Here is a 19,785-nt window from a genome sequence, read left to right on the forward strand (position 1 = left end):
GATGTTAGTACTACAGTACAAAGTCATATTAGATATGTTTCCAACTTTGAGGTAACAGTTTGGGAAGACCCTTTCCTGTTCCAGCCCCACAGAGCGAGGTCCATAAATACATGGTTTGTTGAGTTTGGTGTGGTGGAACTCCAGTGGTCTGCACAGAGCCCTGACCTCGACCCCATTTGTTAGATGAAATTAGAGAGCCAGACCTTCTCATCCAACTTTAGTGCGTAACGTCGCAAAAGCAAATGAAGATCATAGAGTTTCTCCACCTCATTTAAGGAGCGAAGTTCTTCAACTTGCAGCTGGGATCTCACCTGAGTTTGAGGTGATTTTGGAGATGCTGCTCCACACAAGATGAAGCACAACACAGACCGGCTGAATGTGCAAATGAGTGCAAATAAGCTACGATTCTTTGCTTCCCAGAGACAAATGGTGACACAGCACTACTGTGCATTTTGGAAAAGGGAAAACAGCATGAAGAGCTTCATCACTTCATTCAGCAGCTGAAATGTTGAGTTCTTCCACATTTAACTCATATGTTTGTAGCTCAGTTGATCTACTTCTGGAGATTTGGATCCTCCTGATGTTCTGTTTGCTGGAACACAGCTGCTCCATCATGTTGGTTGCCTGGCTACAGCAAGGATGACTGTGATTGGCGATGGGGGCGAAAGCATTTCCATCATTGGAAAAATCATGCTTAGAGTGCAAGTTATCGCCAGTTATACAAGTGCTCAAATTAATAAATCTTAAGTTAATTGTGTTGGCTTTAGGATGCAGCCTGTCTTGCTTGCATTGTAACAGCTGTAACATCTGTTGTCACCCAGAGGAGGACTGGTGTCCCTTTTCAGTCTTAGTTTCTCCCACTCTTGGATCCTCAATGCTTCTTTCTTGTCGTGGTTCATCTCACTGTTCCTTACTCATACTCTTAGGAAGATTTTCTTGGCACTGGGTTCCTTGGCAGTGCTCATTAGAGGGTTGGAACAGTTTTCCAGGAAATCTGCTTTGGGACAATGACTGCTGTAGAAAATGCCACACAAATAAAACTGACCTGAATTAAACTATGACTACTGAGTAACAGCAGGTTTAACAGCCCAGACATTTGTTGTTTTTTTACTGTCATTGGAATGTTAAATAACATTTGGGCTACCATGAAGTCATAATGCATCAATGCAGGAAGAGTTCTGATTGTGTAATTGTCATTTGCTGAAATTCTAAAATTTGCTGAATTCTAAGGATTAAAGGCTAACATGATGCAAGTAAACACAACAATGCATAGAATAGAATGCATAGAACATTAAACCTTCACACACCAGCCACAACATGATGGTTGGTTGTATTGTTGGTTGTAGAATCTCAATCAAAAGTTCTTTTGCTTCCCATGAAAAGGCTGAATTGAGCATCTGATGATACCTTCTACTTTGGAAAAGCAAATGCAGAAAGAGTTCACCACCTCAATCAGGAAGCTAAACTTTATGAACGCTTATGAAAGACAAGGCACAGTAAATACAGGCTGAATTTCCTCAAGCGCAAATAATGTTCCCTTTGTTCCTCACGGTAAGGACAAGTGGTGACTTCTAGAAAGTGAACGTGGCGTGGAGAGCACTTCATTCAGAAGCTGAAAGTTTGAGGGCTTCCACAGAGGCTCTAACACAAAGCCCAGTCTGAGCCTTGTTTCAGCTGCTGAACAGAGCCGATCTGTCATCTTCGTTGTTGCCAAGCCAACATCAAAACGATTGCGAGTGTTCAGAGAGTTCATGTGACCAGCAATAGTTTGCAAAAATCAAATAGAGGGTGTCTCATTTAAAAGTCAAGATGTTCACCAGATGATCACAGAACAATGGCAGGTTTAACAGCCCAAAGATTCATTCTATTTGTTGTTGTTATTATTTGAATGTTACATAACAAAGAATTCCGACTGATTTATTATTTTCTGATCAAGTGAATTTAAAGGACAGTTTTTTACATTCTAGACTTTTTTCTTGCTGCTGCTTCTTTATTACGCATTAGGGGGCTGCACCCACATTTCTGGACACCCCCAAACTGCTTTGAGGGAACGGCTGCTGTAGAAAGCACCATAAACATGATCAACTTTTACATTCTTTTTTTTTTCTGCCACTGTCTTCCATGGCGAAGTTAGACCATATTTTTGGTGTTCCATGGTCTTTCTTACGATAGTGGCTGTTATGGAAAGCGCTTTATTAATCATTAATGTTATGGAAAGCGCTGTGGGCCTTTATTAACTCAGACTTAGAGACTCATTCACTATATTGCCAAAAGTTTTCACTTACCCATCCAAATAATTGAATTCAGGTGTTCCAGTCACTTCCATGGCCACAGGTGTGTAAAGCCGAGCCCCTAGGCCTGCAGACTGCTTCTACAGACATTAGTGAAAGAATGGGTCGCTCTCAGGAGCTCAGTGAATTCCAGCGTGGTGCTGTGATCGGACGCCACCTGTGCAACAGAGCGGGGTCAGTGGATGCTGAGGGGCATAGTGCGCAGAGGTCACCTGCACAATCACTACAGACCTCCAAACTTCATGTGGCCTTCAGATCAGCTCAAGAACAGCGTAGAGAGCTTCATGGAATGGGTTTCCATGGCCGAGCAGCTGCATCCAAGCCTTACATCACCAAGCGCAATGCAAAGCGTGGAATGCAGTGGTGTAAAGCGCCGCCACTGGACTCTAGAGCAGTGGAGATGTGTTCTCTGGAGTGACCAATCACGCTTCTCCGTCTGGAAATCTGATGGACGAGTCTGGGTTTGGCGGTTGCCAGGAGACGGTACTTGTCTGACTGCATTGTGCCGAGTGTAAAGTTTGGTGGAGGGGGGATCATGGTGTGGGGGTGTTTTTCAGGAGTTGGACTCGGCCCCTTAGTTCCAGTGAAAGGAGCTCTTAAAGCTTCAGCACCAAGAGATTTTGGACAATTTCATGCTCCCAACTTTGTGGGAACAGTTTGGGGACTGTGCTTCCTGCTCCAACATGACTGCACACCAGTGCACAAAGCAGGTCCATAAAGACGTGGATGAGCCAGTTTGGTGTGGAAGAACTTGACTGGCCTGCACAGAGTCCTGACCTCAACCCCATAGAACCCCTTTGGGATGAATTAGAGCGGAGACTGTGAGCCAGGCCTTCTCGTCCAACACCAGTGTCTGACCTCACAAATGCTCTTCTGGAAGAACGGCCAAAAATTCCCATAAACACTCCTAACCCTTGTGGAAAGCATTCCCAGAAGAGCTGAAGCTGTTATAGCTGCAAAGGGTGGGCCGACATCATATTCAACCCTATGGATTAAGAATGGGACGTCACTCAAATCGATATGTGAGTGAAGCCAGACGAGCGAATACTTTTGGTAATATAGTGTGTGTTAAGATGAGGGATCAATAAATGAAATGTGGGAAATTTCTCTCTTTTTGTCTGTTTCTTCCTTCCCTCCCTCTTTTTCACACTTTCCTGCTCTCATTTTCTTTCTCATTTGTCCTCTCTCTCTCTCTTTCACGTTAACCACCTCCCTCCGCTGCCTGGCACCTACGGGTGTAAATTTGAATATGTAAATGAGGCAGTGAGCAGGTGTGCACACACAGGGACAGAATGAGGTCGTGGCGAGTATTCAGTCTTCAGGCCCCTCGTATGCAAGTCAAATAGCTTGTAGAACAAGGCCCCGGGAGGTCGGCGTATAAGTGCATGTGTGTGTACATGTGATCGTCGACTGACGCACCAACCGGACCTTTTTATTACCGCTCGGCATCTCAGCTCAGAGAGATCCTCCAGACTAAGCAGCACTACTCGCACGTCTGAGCCTTATAGGGCAGTTTACCACACCCAGTTTAACCCCTTAAGGGAACAGACGAGCGTTCTTCAACCTCGTCGTTATCTCATGCATCTGTACTAGATGCTTCATTTTTAGTCATGTAGTTCAAAAATCACAGCAGACCTAAATGGTTTTATGTGCTTGATATTTTTCCACATCCATAATGGTTGACAGTCTATAATTCCCAGTGGAGTTTGCCATGGACAATAATTTTCATGTCTGTCCCTGTGCTTTCTTCCCGAAGCAGAGCTAGGCAAATTACTTTTAAAAAGTAGTGATGACTGAACATTGAATACACTGGCAACTGGCAACATATTCAATATTATAATATATGATATATATATAATATATTCCATTACATATATAAAAAGGTAATAAGTTCAGAATACATTTACAAAGCCTGTGTTAAAACTGTAAAACTGTGTCTTTCTTCAATTCTTTAATTAATATTTCCTGAAATGTTTTCTTATTTAAATGAAGTTACATTTCTTTATTGATAACTGATCACATTGATTTATCAGTCCACTCATGGTGGTCTACAGCACAATCACTTTTTCAAAATGTTCTTACACACATTGTGTGCAGTTCCACAGTTCCTCCAGAGAGGGCTCCAAATCCCCAAATATTAAAAACAGTAACATTAATGGTGTAAAAAGTCATGTTACATTTATCAGCTGACACATCTAACATGAAGTGTTGTTAGCCTGAAAGGTTCCAATGTCCCTTACCAATAACATCACCTGCAGTAACAGACCGTTTACATTTGTCTGTTTATCTTAAACACTCTCAGTTTATTGCTTTTCCTGCTGTAAATTCCAAACCTCATGTCATCTGCTATTGATTTTTGTGCTGTATGTCATCAAACAGCGATGTGAGCGTGACGTGGTTTATACCTTAATAGAAAGCATAGCTCTTCAGTTCTTTTACATGTCCAGGGCCTTCAGAATGAAGCAGACATGAGTTTGCAGGTGAATTTCACTGGTAAAGTAAGTATGATGTATATGTATATTATAGTCTAAGTATAATGTAAGTCTGCTGTAAGTCATGAGATGGAAATTGGCCTAAAGAATGAACTAGTCATTAACCTTGCCTGATATATATATATATATATATATATATATATATATATATATATATATATATATATATATATAGATAATTTAATGTAATATATATAATAAACCCTAGCCCTTTTAGTTTAATATACATATAAATATATTTATACAAAGAAGAGAGTTTTCTTCTTACATACGTCCCTCCTGTCTTTATATTTTGTGTATATGTTGTGTTTATTTAATATATTTCAGTTCCAGTGTTTTCTTTGTATTTTCACTTTTGCTTTGCTTATTTTCTGTAGACTGATTATCTGAGCCTGGCACAAGCATTTCCGTGCACGAATGTCCTGACATGTTGTGCAAACAACAAATAAACTTGATCTTGGGCTTAGAAAATATTTGTAGTGCAGATGAACCACTGCAGTTTAGTTGAAGACCAGCCTTAAACCACAAACTGGCTGTATGAGAAACCCTGAGCCGTATTTCATGTCCACATTGACAGAGCGCTGCTTAAAATAAACGCTTGTGTCGGCCATCGTCTTTTGCATGCTTATTGAAAATTGTGTAATATGTGTACGAATTGTGCCCATAGTCACTTGGCATTAGCGCACAGCTCACTCAAAAGCCCTTTACAGTGCATTAAGCAATTATAATGCAGTATCTGCAGATCTATGAAGCTGCTTGGTCATTGCCTGCTTGTCCTCTCTGCTAAAGCTTCAGAGGGGCACTCATGCAGAACGAGAGGCTTTTTCTATGTCCTCGGATTTACTCAGAGGTCTCTCTGTGGAGAATTGCAAACTGCTTGTGTTTTGTATGTGGTAAACCCTGCTTATAGGGGTCCAAGCACCTTAAGGTGGGGCTTATACAGCTTTATTGATGCAGCTGTTTGTCTGTGGCGTGCCCTGGCATGCTGAGGAAATGCCCTGTGCCGTGTTTTGATGCCTTGCTTTGACTGCATTTTTCTGACGGTGTCTATTTTTGCGTGATGGTATTTCCAATAGGTCCAGTTATTTTATTCAGCTCTAGTTAGCTGTTTTATATCTTTCCCATTTTTTGCTCAGTTTTCCCCTCCCTGATTTAGTCATTGCCAGTTCCCAGCTGTTTGCTGGGCCTTAACCTAACATGCGTTGCTACCAGGCTGGCCGAGTGAAAGCTGGTGCTTCCTTTCAGTTACAGTTGCATGCAGGCATTTGGGCCCCCCTGGTCAAATTATAGTTTGCTGGTTTTCTAAGTGAAAGCAAAGGTTACTGCATATTTTACATTTAATTGTGCTCTAAAATTCACATACATCAATAAACATATAATTGGACCTGCAGTGAGGTGTCTCTGATCCACTCGTACCAGCGCAACACACACTAACACACCACCACGTCAGTGTTACTGCAGCGCTGAGAATGACCCAACACCCAAACAGTACCTGCTCTGAGAGGGTCCATGGGGGTCCTGACCACTGAAGAACAGGGTAACAGAGTATCAGAGAAACAGATGGACTACAGTCTGTAACTGTAGAACCAGAGAGTGGAACTATACGGTCAGTGGAGCTGATAAAGTGGACAGTGAGCGCAGAAACGAGGAGGTGGTCAGAACGTCACGCCTGATCGGTGTATTATAATTGTCTTTTGTAAATTCCTAAGGACCTAAACAATAACGTATTGATTATTTCTACTCTCTGCAGGTGGAGCCCCCGGCTTGCACATGCTCGGACTGACGTGGCTGCCGCTCGTCCTCACAGTGACCGCAGTGTTGACGTGAGCGTCCCTCCATCTGGGAAATAAAAGAGAAGTAGAGGAAAACACTCACGCGTCTGCTCCGAACAAGCACACACACTCTTTCACACACGCCCCACACACTCGAACAGATTGTAAAACAGACCCACTTCACGTCCGATTTTCAGTGGACATCCGCATCCTCATGGTAGGGGGAATGCGATACGTTCTCTCTTTCTCCCTCTCTTTGTTTTTTTCATGGACAAAAACATGAAAAAAAGCCTAAGGATTAGGCTAACGATGATAATATTACTGATTATAACTACAAAAAGCAAACACCTAATATAAACCAAGACCAAGAAGCACCACCTCATGTCCATCCCCTCACTTCACACACGTTTTATTTCATCTTCTCGTCCGTTAGTGGGAGACTGAACTCTGAAAGAAAAGGAGCCTGAGATAAACTCTTAGTGGACTTTGAACACGGACACTCAAACGAAGATGGACAATACAGTAACTGCTGCTCCACCAGTGCTGGCCCACCCAGCAATCCTGTACTCTAGCACAAACCGGACATGCCCTCCTTTTTTTGGACGTCATTCTTTTGCGTTTTTAGCACAGTATTTCTTTTTTTTGTCCATTTTTATTTGTTTTTTGTTGAATGGCTCATGGCTGGAATGTACAAAAAAGACTTGACTCTAAAAAAAAAAAAACTCCTGTGAACTGGTGACATTTTCTTTGGAAAGTAACAAAAAAGACCCTCTTTTTAAATGTATTTTGTGTACATCCCTGTAAATAATGAAAAGTATATAAAAAAAGATTCAAATTCAGAGATATAAGGGCGCTATGAGGGGGATTAAGGGGTCTACGGGAAGGGAAAGCTGAGTTGAACTGGTTAGCATTTACTGGCTTTATTGCTTATATTTGGTCATCCCCAGTAACCATCACCAAGAAAGCGTACCAAGGCTTTTAAAAGGACAGTGGAATCAATAATCAATAGACTTCCCTATTACTGATTTCATATGCTCCGCTGCGGTACCATCATGGCGGCGGGTCTCGAGTGCGAGGAAAGAAAGAAAAGCTCATCCTTTTCCATGGTGTACGTCTGCCTTTCTCGGGGTCGTGGTGCATGTGACGTTCGACGATTATTTCTCCCCTTTCATCTGTTCGGCGGCTGCTCCTCACCGCTCGCCCACCTGTTTCTGCCCCCTTCTTTTTCTTGTTGCATAATATATTCAGTGACCTGCATTGTGTACAGTATGTAACTCTCTCCTAACAGTTACTGCTAGGATCATGTTAGCCACCATACTCTCCCCCTCTCTCCTTCCCTCCCTCAAAGGAAGCTGAGTGTAAACAGGGTTGTTGCATTTGTTTCATATCACCTGTATTAAAAAATGGAGATGATCAACTCGACATGGCTGTGCGTCCTGACGCGGGTGTGTTATAGTTTTGGTTTGTTCTCAGGAGGAAAGAAGTGTTTTTGCATTTGTGTTGGACTGAGGATGACAAGGATCTCTCATATATATACATGTATATATATATATATATATATATATATATATATATAAAAATCTCGTAAAATCTCGTATCTCCAAAATTTTACAGGAGGAGGAAAAACTTACTCTACTTTCAATGGAAGTCAGTGGAACCAGAATTTTTCCCAAGTCATTTTGGGCCGTTTCTTTTGATCCATTCATCATGAAATTAACACACAATGTAAAGAGAAACACACAATTTCAATTTACGTCAAAAACTGAAAAAAACGAAACTGAAGATATGAGGCATTATTCTGACAACAGCAATGTGTATATATATGTATATACATACACACACACACACACACTCCAAAATAGTGACTTTTCAGGAGAAGGAAAATTTTTCCAACATAGTTCTTCAAATTAGGTCAAAACTTAAAAACATCACAAATGGAGATACAGCAGTGATATATATATATATATATATATATATATATATATATATATATATGTATATGTATATATGTATATATATGTATATATGTGTATATATATATATATATGAAATGGATCCTGTATATGAAAATTACCCTCAATGAATAAAAACACAATGACGATACAGTTTAATTTTCTTGTTTACTTGCTATTGCTAGATTAAAGTACAGCGCTGAAAAAGCCTGAAAACACCCTTTATTTACATAATTTCCAACTAAAGTATTTTTCAGGAGACATTTCTGAGATATATGAGAAAGATGAGATATATTTGAGATGGATAAAAGACAATCCACTTGTGTTCGGAAGGGCAAAGCCAAAGTAAAATACACGAAAAAACAGATGATTCCAAAACTGGAGTTCAATAAAGATCTGGTAGACACCAAAGCTTTGATCTCTGAGAGAGAGGACAACATCAAGCTGCTTCAGATCTGAAAACATCCACAGGTGTTTCTGTCCATCCTTCCACTGTGAGGAGGCCACTCAGCGCCGTGGGTCTGAAAGGACGTGTAGCTGATCAAGAAGCCGTTTCTAAGAGAAGGAAACAGTTAAATAGTCAAAGAAAAGTTTTGCAAACCAAACAAAATCTGTTGGAGTTCTCGGAGCAAAAGACCTCAACATCACTGAATGTGTTTGGGATTATTTTGGTTTTAAGAAGCAGAAAACACGACTAATTTCTAAGACTGGACTTTGAAGATGTGGGAAAAGCTGCAGAAGCTGCTGTGTGATTTTCTGTTAAGTATGTTTTTGACGCGTGAGAATAAACTTGGACTTCATGTCTTTTTGATCTGGAACTGAAGAATCACCCTCTCTGCGAAGACCAAGTCAGTTTGTATAGTAGTAATAATTCTGAGTTTCAGCTTTGTGGATTTTATGCTGTGGCACAATCTTCACTGTAGATTCTTTATAGATTGAATGTAATCTGTTGAATGTAAGTTTGCTGAAAGTTTGGAGATACTCCTTATAATTAAACCCAGCTTCTGTAAGGAGCACATATTGCTGACATGAGCATTCAGGCCCAATACCAAGTGTTGACCAGAGGGGTCTAAAGCTTTGAGCACTGGGCTGTAGAGCCTCTCTGGACTTATAGCGCATCTAATGCTTTTGGGATGAGCTGGAATAGAGCTTGTGGCCCAAAACTAACCCTCCAACATCAGTACCTGACCTCACTAGAGCCCTTGTGGCTGAAAAACATGGAAAAACTCTGTCGGACTGCAGTAATAAGGGGTAAACAATATGGTAATGTTATGGTAACCAGTTGTACTAACCTAAAAACTTACTTGCTGATTTTCTAAATGTTAATAATACTAAGTTAGTGCCTGTAGTGGTAACAAGTTGGTAATAAAATGAAAAATAATCTCATTCTAATTTTCCATATATAAAGTGTTAATTTTCTAATCTTTTTTATTTTATTTATTTATTAATTTATTTTATTTATTTATTTTTTATTTGGGACTGGCATGTCCAGCTCCCTACAGCATATCCCTTTAATATTTGGGATATTATCTAAAAATAATCGAGCAGTTCTGCGAAAATCCTGCAGAATTAGTGTTGTAAAATCTTGTTTCTGCTGTTTTAGAGCTGTAAAATGCAAACTTGCTTCCTTCCATCTTCTTTCTCAGTTACTTAGTAACAGGACTGGAAAATCACATTCCTTTCGTGTCACCTGTTCACATCATGCCGTTTATCTATTATGAATTACACAGATCTGACCACAGAGAGAAATTCCCACAACATGCATCTTAACCCACCGTGTTTATCTTTACCCTGTAATCTGTGGGCTAGTACTACTTACTGCCACTATTTGTTATTACAATTTATTACCAGCTTGTTACATTATAATTGCTGATTCTTATTTAGTAACACCTTGATCATTAGCATGTGATTATACGGTAAGTGGGAATTGTGATAATAACACCACATCATTTCCCACTAATCGTCACTGCGAAGTGCCACCAAACATTGGATTAGCAAGTTTATACAACTTTTAGTTGGTGTTGTGGACATGGCAGTCCTGGATTACGGCGTTCCAAAACTTCATTTCTGACCATAGTAAATCTATTAAATTTAGCCCTAACCCTAAAAACTAACCCCCTAATCTGAACCTTAACTCAAAGCCTAGCCGGAACCCCAGCCCTAGATCCAACCCAAATCCTAACCACTACCAGTACTCTTGTTAATCGACTGACGAGGAGTTTGACAGGCCCGTATTTTTGGAATGTCTCATCTTTAATTTTTTCTGTGGCTTTATGTACCAAACATAGTCATTCATTTTAACGTGATAGATTTTAGTTTACAATTAAAAATGCTGTTTTTTTTGTTACTGCACCTTTAAGACTGACAGGTGTATCTCTGCTCTGATTGGCTGCCGTGTGTTGCGCCTCATTCACAAAGCAGCCCAGGGCTCTTTTTAACTTCAGAGTGAACAAATGTACCTGAACAGGTAATTATATGCAAATCACCATTCAAATTGAGCAGTTTCCATGTATGGACGGTGCAGGCGGGCGACTAGTGAAGGGTACATCTTAAAACTGATTACATACTGCATTCACTTCAAAACAGTGAGGAGAATTCTATGATATTCGATCTTTAACAGTGTAAAAAAAGGCGACAGAGCCATCAATATAAAGTATGACCGAGAGTTTTAATCATTCGCCATGCCCTGTTTGCTGCGGTTACAGGCAGTTTCTTTGAAAAATATCAGCACTTCTCAGCAGGTTTGTTGTCCAGTAGTTTTGGAAGGGAACCAGAAGGCACCGTTAAACTCTTTCTTTCATGAGTCCAGCATTCGGCGCATTACACACCCTCCTTGCCCCGGCGCAGGCCGCTTATTTGAAGTGAGCCCTTGCGCCTCAGAGCGCCTAATACGGCAGAGGGGTTCAAAAAGGATGAGAGCTGGACGAGCTTCAAAACCTCGTCTGCTCTGCCTCACCCTCTAAAGCCCTGCTGCTTGGAAGTCATTAGGGAAGTGTCATCTGTTGACAGCGCTGTTTAACCCCTTTTTCGCCGTCGCACGAGTCCGCCCTCTGCCGCTCGCCCGCTCCCAGACTGGCCTCGTGCGAAGCAATCCCACTTTATCTACTTTATTTTATTCATTCATTCATTTATTTATTTATTTATTCCACGTTCCAGAAGAATTGCAATTTAAGCTATTCCAGACACACCGTGTATTAAAGGATTAGGACCGAAGCCAAGGTAGGAGGGGAGATTTTATGGGCTTAGTCAAATAGGGAAGATAGTCCCCATCTATTTGGGTTGTGTTTTCACCTTCCCACGTTTCTCTCTCGGAGTCTGAGGACGCATTATGAACAGACGAATGCTTTTTTTCAATCATCATTCTGTCAGTTAGTCTTTATTCCTTTTTCCCTCCTTCATTCTCTGAAGCAATTGTTGCATTTGAATGGCTCCGCCGAGTTGAAGAGCCCCTGCAGTACGTTCCTCGGCTTCTTCACATCTCCACTGATATTCGCGGAAGGAATCAGCAGCGTCAACTACAATAAAAGCATCAGAAAGAGCTCGGAAACGGGCTTTAATGGCTTAATTATTCTACCCGAATAACGTTCTCGCCATTAGTTTGTTTACCGAATGATCACATTAATGTGAGAAAGAATGCGTTTTCACCGACAGCCTCAGGAGGATCAACCCGTCCATTACGACCACTAGCTGGTGGGTAAAGGACGAAGAATACAGAATGTGTCCTGTATCTGTGGAAGACGAATTAAATTAGATGTGAATGGAAATGCATTGCACATAGATTTCATGGTGATTAGGAAGGAAACAAAGAAATGAATTGCGTCTTATCATGGTCTGAGAGGATACTGTGCCTTTAACAATGTGTCACGGGTGCTATATAATATATATATATATATATATATATATATATATATATAATTGTATATAACAGTGTTCAGCTGCCGACTGAAAAGCTGCTCAGTGGTGATGAGTGTTTGGGAATTTATTGTAAAGATCTGGATTAAATGCCATGTTTACGGCCCAATTTATTTATTTCTTTATTTATTTTACTGTTGTATAAATTCAATAGAACACTCCAGTGTGTTATCACCAATAACATCACAGCTGCTTCAGTTGGCAGCTGAACCCAATAATATATATATATATAGTATATAACTAAGGGTATTCTGTAATGTTGTGTTCTGGTTCCATTAGAAATAACAGAAAGTAATGAATGATAAATTGTTAACATTTTGGGGAAGTCACTATAAATGCAATGCTATTATATTGGTGGTTAATCTGATGCATTAAGCCCATCAGAGATCCTCTTTGAAGGCCTAGAGGGCCCTGAATGTTTCCTTTTGTATACTCATAATATACAATAAACAACTTCTGTTCATTATACAACATGAGATATTGTCAGAGCCAAAGAAGCTCTTGCGTAGTGTGTTATGACTAACAAACATGCCTGTTATAAACACAGACAGAGCCATACTGTGATTTCTTTGGTAACACTTTATTTGAAGGCTATATACATAACCCATACACAAGCACTGATTATGGCATTTATTAAGAAGCCATAATAAACAGCTTAGTGTCACAGGTGCTTTGAACTACATAGAACTGACATAAACTTCTAAACGTGACCTTTCTTTTAAGTTTCATTACCTGGGTATGATGGTTCATAACGGTGTTATAAGTAGAACAGATGCCCATCACTTTAGTTCAAGGTGCCTTACGTCAATACAAAATCAGTATTATGTCATCTTGTGGTTACTAGTATAAGCTGGTCATGAATACTCAAATATTGCTTAATAAGAATGTTATAAAGTTCTTATGCATGTGACATAGTCCTTATGTAGGTAGCCTTCAAATAAAAAGTTATCATTTATTTTTACAACTTAGTTGAACTGATTTGGAATGGAATAACAGCAAAGTGGGTCATGTCTTAGACTAAACTATAGTTAATTAAAGCCACAGCATTTCCAATATTTTATGAAATAAAGGTTTTATTGCTAGTTGCTTTGAAACAGTGGAAATGCTGTGGCTATTAATAACACTTATAAGGCATTACAAACATGGCATTTACAGAACGTGCTAGTATGTTATTCTCTTGCCTCTTCTAGAACAACAAGCTGTTGTGGTTCAGAAGGAATGTATCTATAATTTTCTGGCTTTTGTGATAGCAGTGTTAATCATTAATACCATATTGATATTGAATTAATTTGGTATATTTGATATTGACCATAGTGGACAAGGGCTTGACACGAGCACATGCTGCCAAAGCCGTTGTTTACTCGGTGCTCCAGAATGGTTCACTGGACACATGAGAGGCTGAGGGTTGAGCAGTCCTGTGTAGCACAAGTGTGAATTATTCAGACCAAAGTGTGTCCACTGGTTCAAGTTTCTCCAAAGCAGCTAAATGACCGTGCTATCAGGTAGCAATAGAGTCTCGGTCCAAAAAAGACAACATTCAACCGTCTCACTGACAAAGTTCGGAGGGGTCACTGAGTATCCACAATGACCTCGAAAGAGGGTCTCAGATGACCATGTTTTTGGATAGGTTATGATAGTCGCTTATCAAGGCTTATGCCAAAACAAAAGCAGCGTTTATGATAAGTGAGGCTTGTTGGAATAAGCCTTGATCCTTTATTGTGTAGGTTTATGTCATCTGTCATGTGTTGTAGCCTTAAGAATGCTGCACTTCGCTAAAGTGTTGGCAAACATGGGAACGTTTAATGTGTGACACAACATTTGTGATTAATGCCTTGTATTGCCAAAGAACCCGACCAGCTTTGACTGTACAAACAGCTGTATCCTGGTCCTTCGGCTCTTGTATCTACTTAATGTTCAATATCTGCCTTCCCCACCCTTAACACAAATGCAAATGTTCGGCAGCCACATGCCTGTAATAACTAGGGTGTGTCCTTTTCTTTCGTAATCCAACAGACCTGTCTGCAAATACTGAGGAATAACCCTAAACAATCCCTCCTTGTTTTACAGTTCTCATTTCATCCTCCTGGCTCACATAAAACGCCTTATTGCACACAATGTGAAGAGAATTGAAAAGTAATCTGCAGTATTTCCACATTGCAACTATATGTTCATTTTTTTAGGCAACAAAAAATCACTTACTATAAAAGAAAGAGTCTTTTATTGCAAATAAGTGTGAGATAACACCCTACTGCTAGCAGAATAAACACTCAAGTAGTCCCATATCTATGGCTCTAGTGCTGTGGCTTTATAGCGATTGCCTGCACCAGGTGGAACAATACCCAGATCCCGCCCTCATGGTGTGCAGCATGCAAATTCTCTCCCCCGCAGGTATCAGGTTCCTAGTCCCTCTGTGAGAAGAGAAAGAGAGCTGACAGTTTGCTGCTGTCCTCATCAGCAAGTTCGCTGCCTGTGATGCGCTAGGGACAGCATCCCGAGTAAACACCCAATATCCAGTTGACCGGTAAACCTGCTAGACTAGAAATGCCAATAGCAGATCTGCTGGGAGTACGCTTTGACATGCAGCTCCTGGGCAAGCTGACTCTGTCTGTGGCTGCCGTTCTGCTCATCTCTTGGGCTTACAGATTCTACAGCTCCAGGGCTCAAGGCCAAACTCAGACTGACAGCAGAATCCCTCTGCCCAGGGGCACGAGAACAGGCCCTGAAACCTGCAGCAACTGCAAAACGGTGTTACGACCCCAGAACAAAACTGCAAAAGAGGAGACTAATGGAGAGAGCCAGTCTAGACAATCCTCTGTGGATTCTGAGCAAAACATCTTTAAATCGGAGAAAAGTAATGCCTTGCTTAAAAGGGAACCTGGATTTGACACAGCAGAACAGTCTACCACTGCAGGGCAGAGTAACGCGGAGGACTTTTACCAAAATAAGGAGAAGACAAAGGGTGAGACAAAAGACTGCAAGTCAGGATTAACTTTACTGCTGCCTGATGAGGCTGACAAAACCGTGGGAAGTCCAACTGGACGTCGCTCACCATGCCTGCTAAGAAAACTGGATGGTGGCGTAGAAGTTGGCAGAGAGCTCAGACAGGATTTGGGTCACCTGGGTAGCTTCTCCAGTTTCAAGTCAAAGGCAGAGATCAAAGTGGAGAATGCCGACCTGGTCAGGGAGGGGCCAGGTGACCAGACTACTGGAGTACGTGGAAGGATTTATGATTATTATGTTGAGACGTCCTCACATTCAGTTTCTGACTTGAGCCCTCCTCACTCTCTAAGTCCAACTTTTGGTCCATATGAAACCGGTACATTGTTTGATGCGCAGCCATCAGACTTGTCCAGCATTGTGGATAAACCCCGAACACCAAGTCCTCTTCCTTCCTCTTTGATAATTAGAGATTTAGAAGTCTCTCATGAGTCAGATGTGGAGCCCATCTCTCCAATCAAATCAGAATCTGTAAAACGTCTTAGACATGGACTGATTAGGAAGGATAGCTACCTTGCTGCTGCCGTAGACTCCGAAGTCCAGATCCCGATCCCGCCTCCGTTGAGCTCAACACCTTGTGGTCATTCAGCAGCACTTTCCAGTGAGGTGTCACAAAGCTCTTCTGGCACAAATAAAGAAACACAAGACCTCAGAAGGGATGCTACAGAAGAGCCACAAGTAGAAACAGTGGCTGGGGCCAAGTTTCTAAACTTTCCTCAGGAGAACATGGGAAGTACAGAACTGGAGAGCTTAACTGGCAAGCTTGATTTAGGCAACTGTCTGGAGACACTGATGCTAGCCAAGAAACATAGACACAGTGCTCTCCAGGAGGCTGCCCTCCGTGTTATGTCGGACAATTACTTCCAAGTCCTACGAGATCCAGCCTTATTTGGCCGACTGAAAGCAGGTGAGCGGGATCAGGTCCAGAGACAGCGCATGAGAGGCAGAAGATGCCTAATGGTGGCGGACATGGAGTCACCAGAGTGGAGCAGACTTTCATCACAGTCTACGGTTTCTGAGGCCAATAAAGTATCCAGCGGACTATATTACTACGATGACTACAAAGACATCTGGCACCTTCAGTGCCAAATCCCTCAGGAAGTCCTATCTAGGGGCTGTGCCATGTGCACCATGGACAACTACCTGTTTGTGGCTGTAGGCTTTCAAGGGACTGACCGTGTTGCTGTGCCTTCAAGGAAGGTCTTTTGTTACAATCCCATGACATCAATTTGGAGTGAAATCTGTCCAATGAATGAAGCCAGGCCTCACTGCAAGCTTGTTACCCTACAGGACCATGTCTATGCCATTGGAGGGGAGTGTCTGTCAACAGTGGAGCGCTATGACCCCAGGACCAACAGATGGAGCTTTGTCGCACCACTGCCCAATGATACCTTCGCTGTTGCCCATCGGGCCACGGCCTGCAATGGAGAGTTGTTTGTCTCAGGAGGCACGCTGAGGTACACACTTTTACGCTACAACCCCAAGACTGACATATGGAGACAGAGCTTGATAGTGGGCAGCAAAGAAAGGACCACAGAAATGGTAGCAGTGCGGAACTTTCTTTACCGCTTTGATGTGAGCCCTTCCATGGGCATCAGTGTGTACCGCTACCATGCTGTGGCCAGGCTTTGGTACGAGTGCTGCTCCAAGCGAATGCCCCACTGCCCTGCCTTCCAGTGCGTTGCCATGGATGACATTATCTACTGCGTCAGTCGGCAGTTCACCATGAGATTCTTAGCTGACGAGATATCTCCAGGCTTTGTGGCAGAGGATTTAAAGGTCCTCTCAGCAGCCAAGGGCATTTTGTTCCCTTTTGTCCTTGCTCTGCCTGATAAAAGCACCATTCAAACCAGCGTTTGAGCAAGGTCAGTTCATGCAAGTGAAAGCCAGAGTGGTAAGAGCAAACACTCAACGTTCATAGGCGGAGATCAGATTAAGCCTTTGATATGTTACTGGAATGCACAGACATCTTAATCAGTGGCAGTAGAAGTGAAATATCAAGGCTATTATAGCCAGTAATTGTAAAGCTAGATCAGATTTATTGTGCACTCTCTGCTAGATAAATCTGCTTTTCAGATGAGAGCTGTTTGTTACTGGGGGAGGGGGGAGGGGGGTTCCACCCACCCTTGAGTAGTAAGTAAACTCCTAAATCTTGCTAATGCTCTAGTGCTCCTGCTTAAAGTGTTTCACTCAAATATACTTCTCCGGAGCACCATAAGCAGAACATCAACCAGTCAATGTGTAGAGCAAAGCAGTGCTGCGGTGACTGAAGCTGCTGTAATGAATAGCACAAACGCTTGTCATTTCCAGGATTTATGAAAGATGGCATGCGGATATTCATGGCATGCTTGCTTTTACTCCTGTTTGGGAATTTGCACTCATGAATAATTCAGGATGATAAATCATTGAGCATCTTCTTCCCATGTCCTTCGTTTAAACCCATGTCTTAATTGTGAAGTGCAACACTGTCAAATGAGCACAGGCTGGTGTAATGCTTTCTAATGCTACTGTAATACCTTCCTGTAATCTTAATCCATTTCCTCTCCAAATACAGGATATATCTTCAGGGAATCCACAGTGTCAGATATCATTTTCTATATGCTGTAGAGTAAAATATGAAATGGTTAACACAGAAAGATAATAAACGCATGTGATGAAAGCCTGTTCTCGTGTGTGTGTGTGTGAGGCTGTGCTCATCACTGCTTGCAAGACAATGTATTCATACATTTTAATCAAGCCTCGGACTGTGTTTTTTTGAAAAGTCAGATGAAAGTGAAGTAATACTGAGTAAAAAGTAACCAAAGAGCTTTTATAAAGGCTGCGTAAAATCAATGAGAAACAACTGAGCTAATGAAACAATAAAGCCTGCAGTACAATGTGCCTCACAAATGAATATGTGTGATCAAGCCCTGGTTATTTCTACACAAGAACAATCAAAGCGAGCGTAGATGAAACAATGGTGAATGATACACTGCACCGCGATGGCCTGCTTCCATGTCTGTGATCTGTGACTATAGCACCATCATGTGGCCGGTGCAGTGGATTTTTGAAGGCGGTGCTGCGACACAAACGCACACGTTTCCATTGTCTGACTGATGGACAAAGAGATATGGAGGGGTTTAGCTGTATTGCTAGACAGCAGGAACACTGTGACACAGATGGTTGACCATCAAATATAAGCATCTTTAATTTCTAGTAATTAAACACTCTGATTCACTGTAATTAAACACCTAATGGGATGGGAGTTGGACAGGTCCCCTCAGAATCCCCCCCCACGAATGAGTCAACGTTCTCAAACCGAGCAGTTCGTGCCTCCGCAAGGCTATTCTGGGACGGTAATGAAGCAGATTATATCCACAGCAAATGTGTGCGAGAAATAGAATTTGCAGGTCGTTATTGGCTAAATTGATAAACACGGCTCAGTAAATAGAGGCAATTCAATTTCTCTGCCTCGCTCTATCTCTATCTCTGACTTGCACACAGCTACATACAGGCAGTTACATATAAACAGATATCCTGCATATATATATATATATATATATATATATATATATATATATATATATATAAAATGTGTGTGCATAAATATACATTGTGTGTGTGTATATATATATATATATATATATATATATATATATATATATATATATATATATATAAAGTCCTTTTAATACAAACCTTTACATTACATGTTGTTATTAATAGCGTGACAATTTGAGTGAAGAGAAGAATCTTTGACATTTTAATATAAATTTCACAATTTCAGGACAGTATGCACTCTAGCTGGACTCTGACGTGGTGGTGGTGTGTTAGTGTGTGTCGTGCTGGTCTGAGTGGATCAGACACAGCAGTGCTGCTGGAGTTTCTAAACACCTCAGTGTCACTGCTGGACTGAGAATAGTCCACCAACCAGAAATATCCAGCCACCAGCGTCCTGTGGGCAGCGTCCTGTGACCACTGATGAAGGACTAGAGGACGACCAACACAAACTGTGCAGCAGCAGATGAGCTGTCGTCTCTGACTTTACATCTACAAGGTGGACCGACAAGGTAGGAGTGTCTAATAGAGTGGACAGTGAGTGGACACAGTGTTTAAATACTCCAGCAGCACTGCTGTGTCTGATCCACTCGCACCAGCACAACACACACTAACACACCACCACCACATCAGTGTTACTGCAGTGCTGAGAATGAACCACCAAACAAATAGTACCTCCTCTGTGAGGGTCAATGGGGGTCCTGACCACTGAAGAACAGGGTAACAGAGTATCAGAGAAACAGATGGACTACAGTCTGTAACTGTAGAACTACAGAGTGCAGCTATACGGTCAGTGGAGCTGATAAAGTGGACAGTGAGTGGAGAAACGAGG

General features: G+C 41.6%; 2 protein-coding genes across 3 annotated transcripts in view; both read left to right on the forward strand.

The window, feature by feature from the left end:
* The window catches only part of igsf21a (immunoglobin superfamily, member 21a), a 461,351-nt gene extending 453,374 nt beyond the window's left edge, over positions 1–7,977 (forward strand). For both annotated transcript variants that reach the window (XM_017716473.2, XM_017716474.2), the window contains exon 10: positions 6,534–7,977. In XM_017716473.2, coding sequence (XP_017571962.1) covers positions 6,534–6,610 — 77 coding nt within the window. In that variant the 3' untranslated portion in view covers positions 6,611–7,977. The remainder of the gene's footprint in view (positions 1–6,533) is intronic.
* A 6,744-nt stretch (positions 7,978–14,721) lies between these two features.
* On the forward strand, positions 14,722–18,075 carry klhdc7a (kelch domain containing 7A). Its single transcript, XM_017716477.2, has one exon. The coding sequence runs from the start codon at positions 14,961–14,963 to the stop codon at positions 17,274–17,276; it is 2,316 nt and encodes a 771-aa protein (XP_017571966.1). The 5' UTR covers positions 14,722–14,960; the 3' UTR covers positions 17,277–18,075.
* Positions 18,076–19,785: the final 1,710 nt, after the last annotated feature.

Source organism: Pygocentrus nattereri, chromosome 21 (assembly GCF_015220715.1).
Source record: "Pygocentrus nattereri isolate fPygNat1 chromosome 21, fPygNat1.pri, whole genome shotgun sequence".
Lineage (NCBI taxonomy): Eukaryota > Metazoa > Chordata > Actinopteri > Characiformes > Serrasalmidae > Pygocentrus > Pygocentrus nattereri.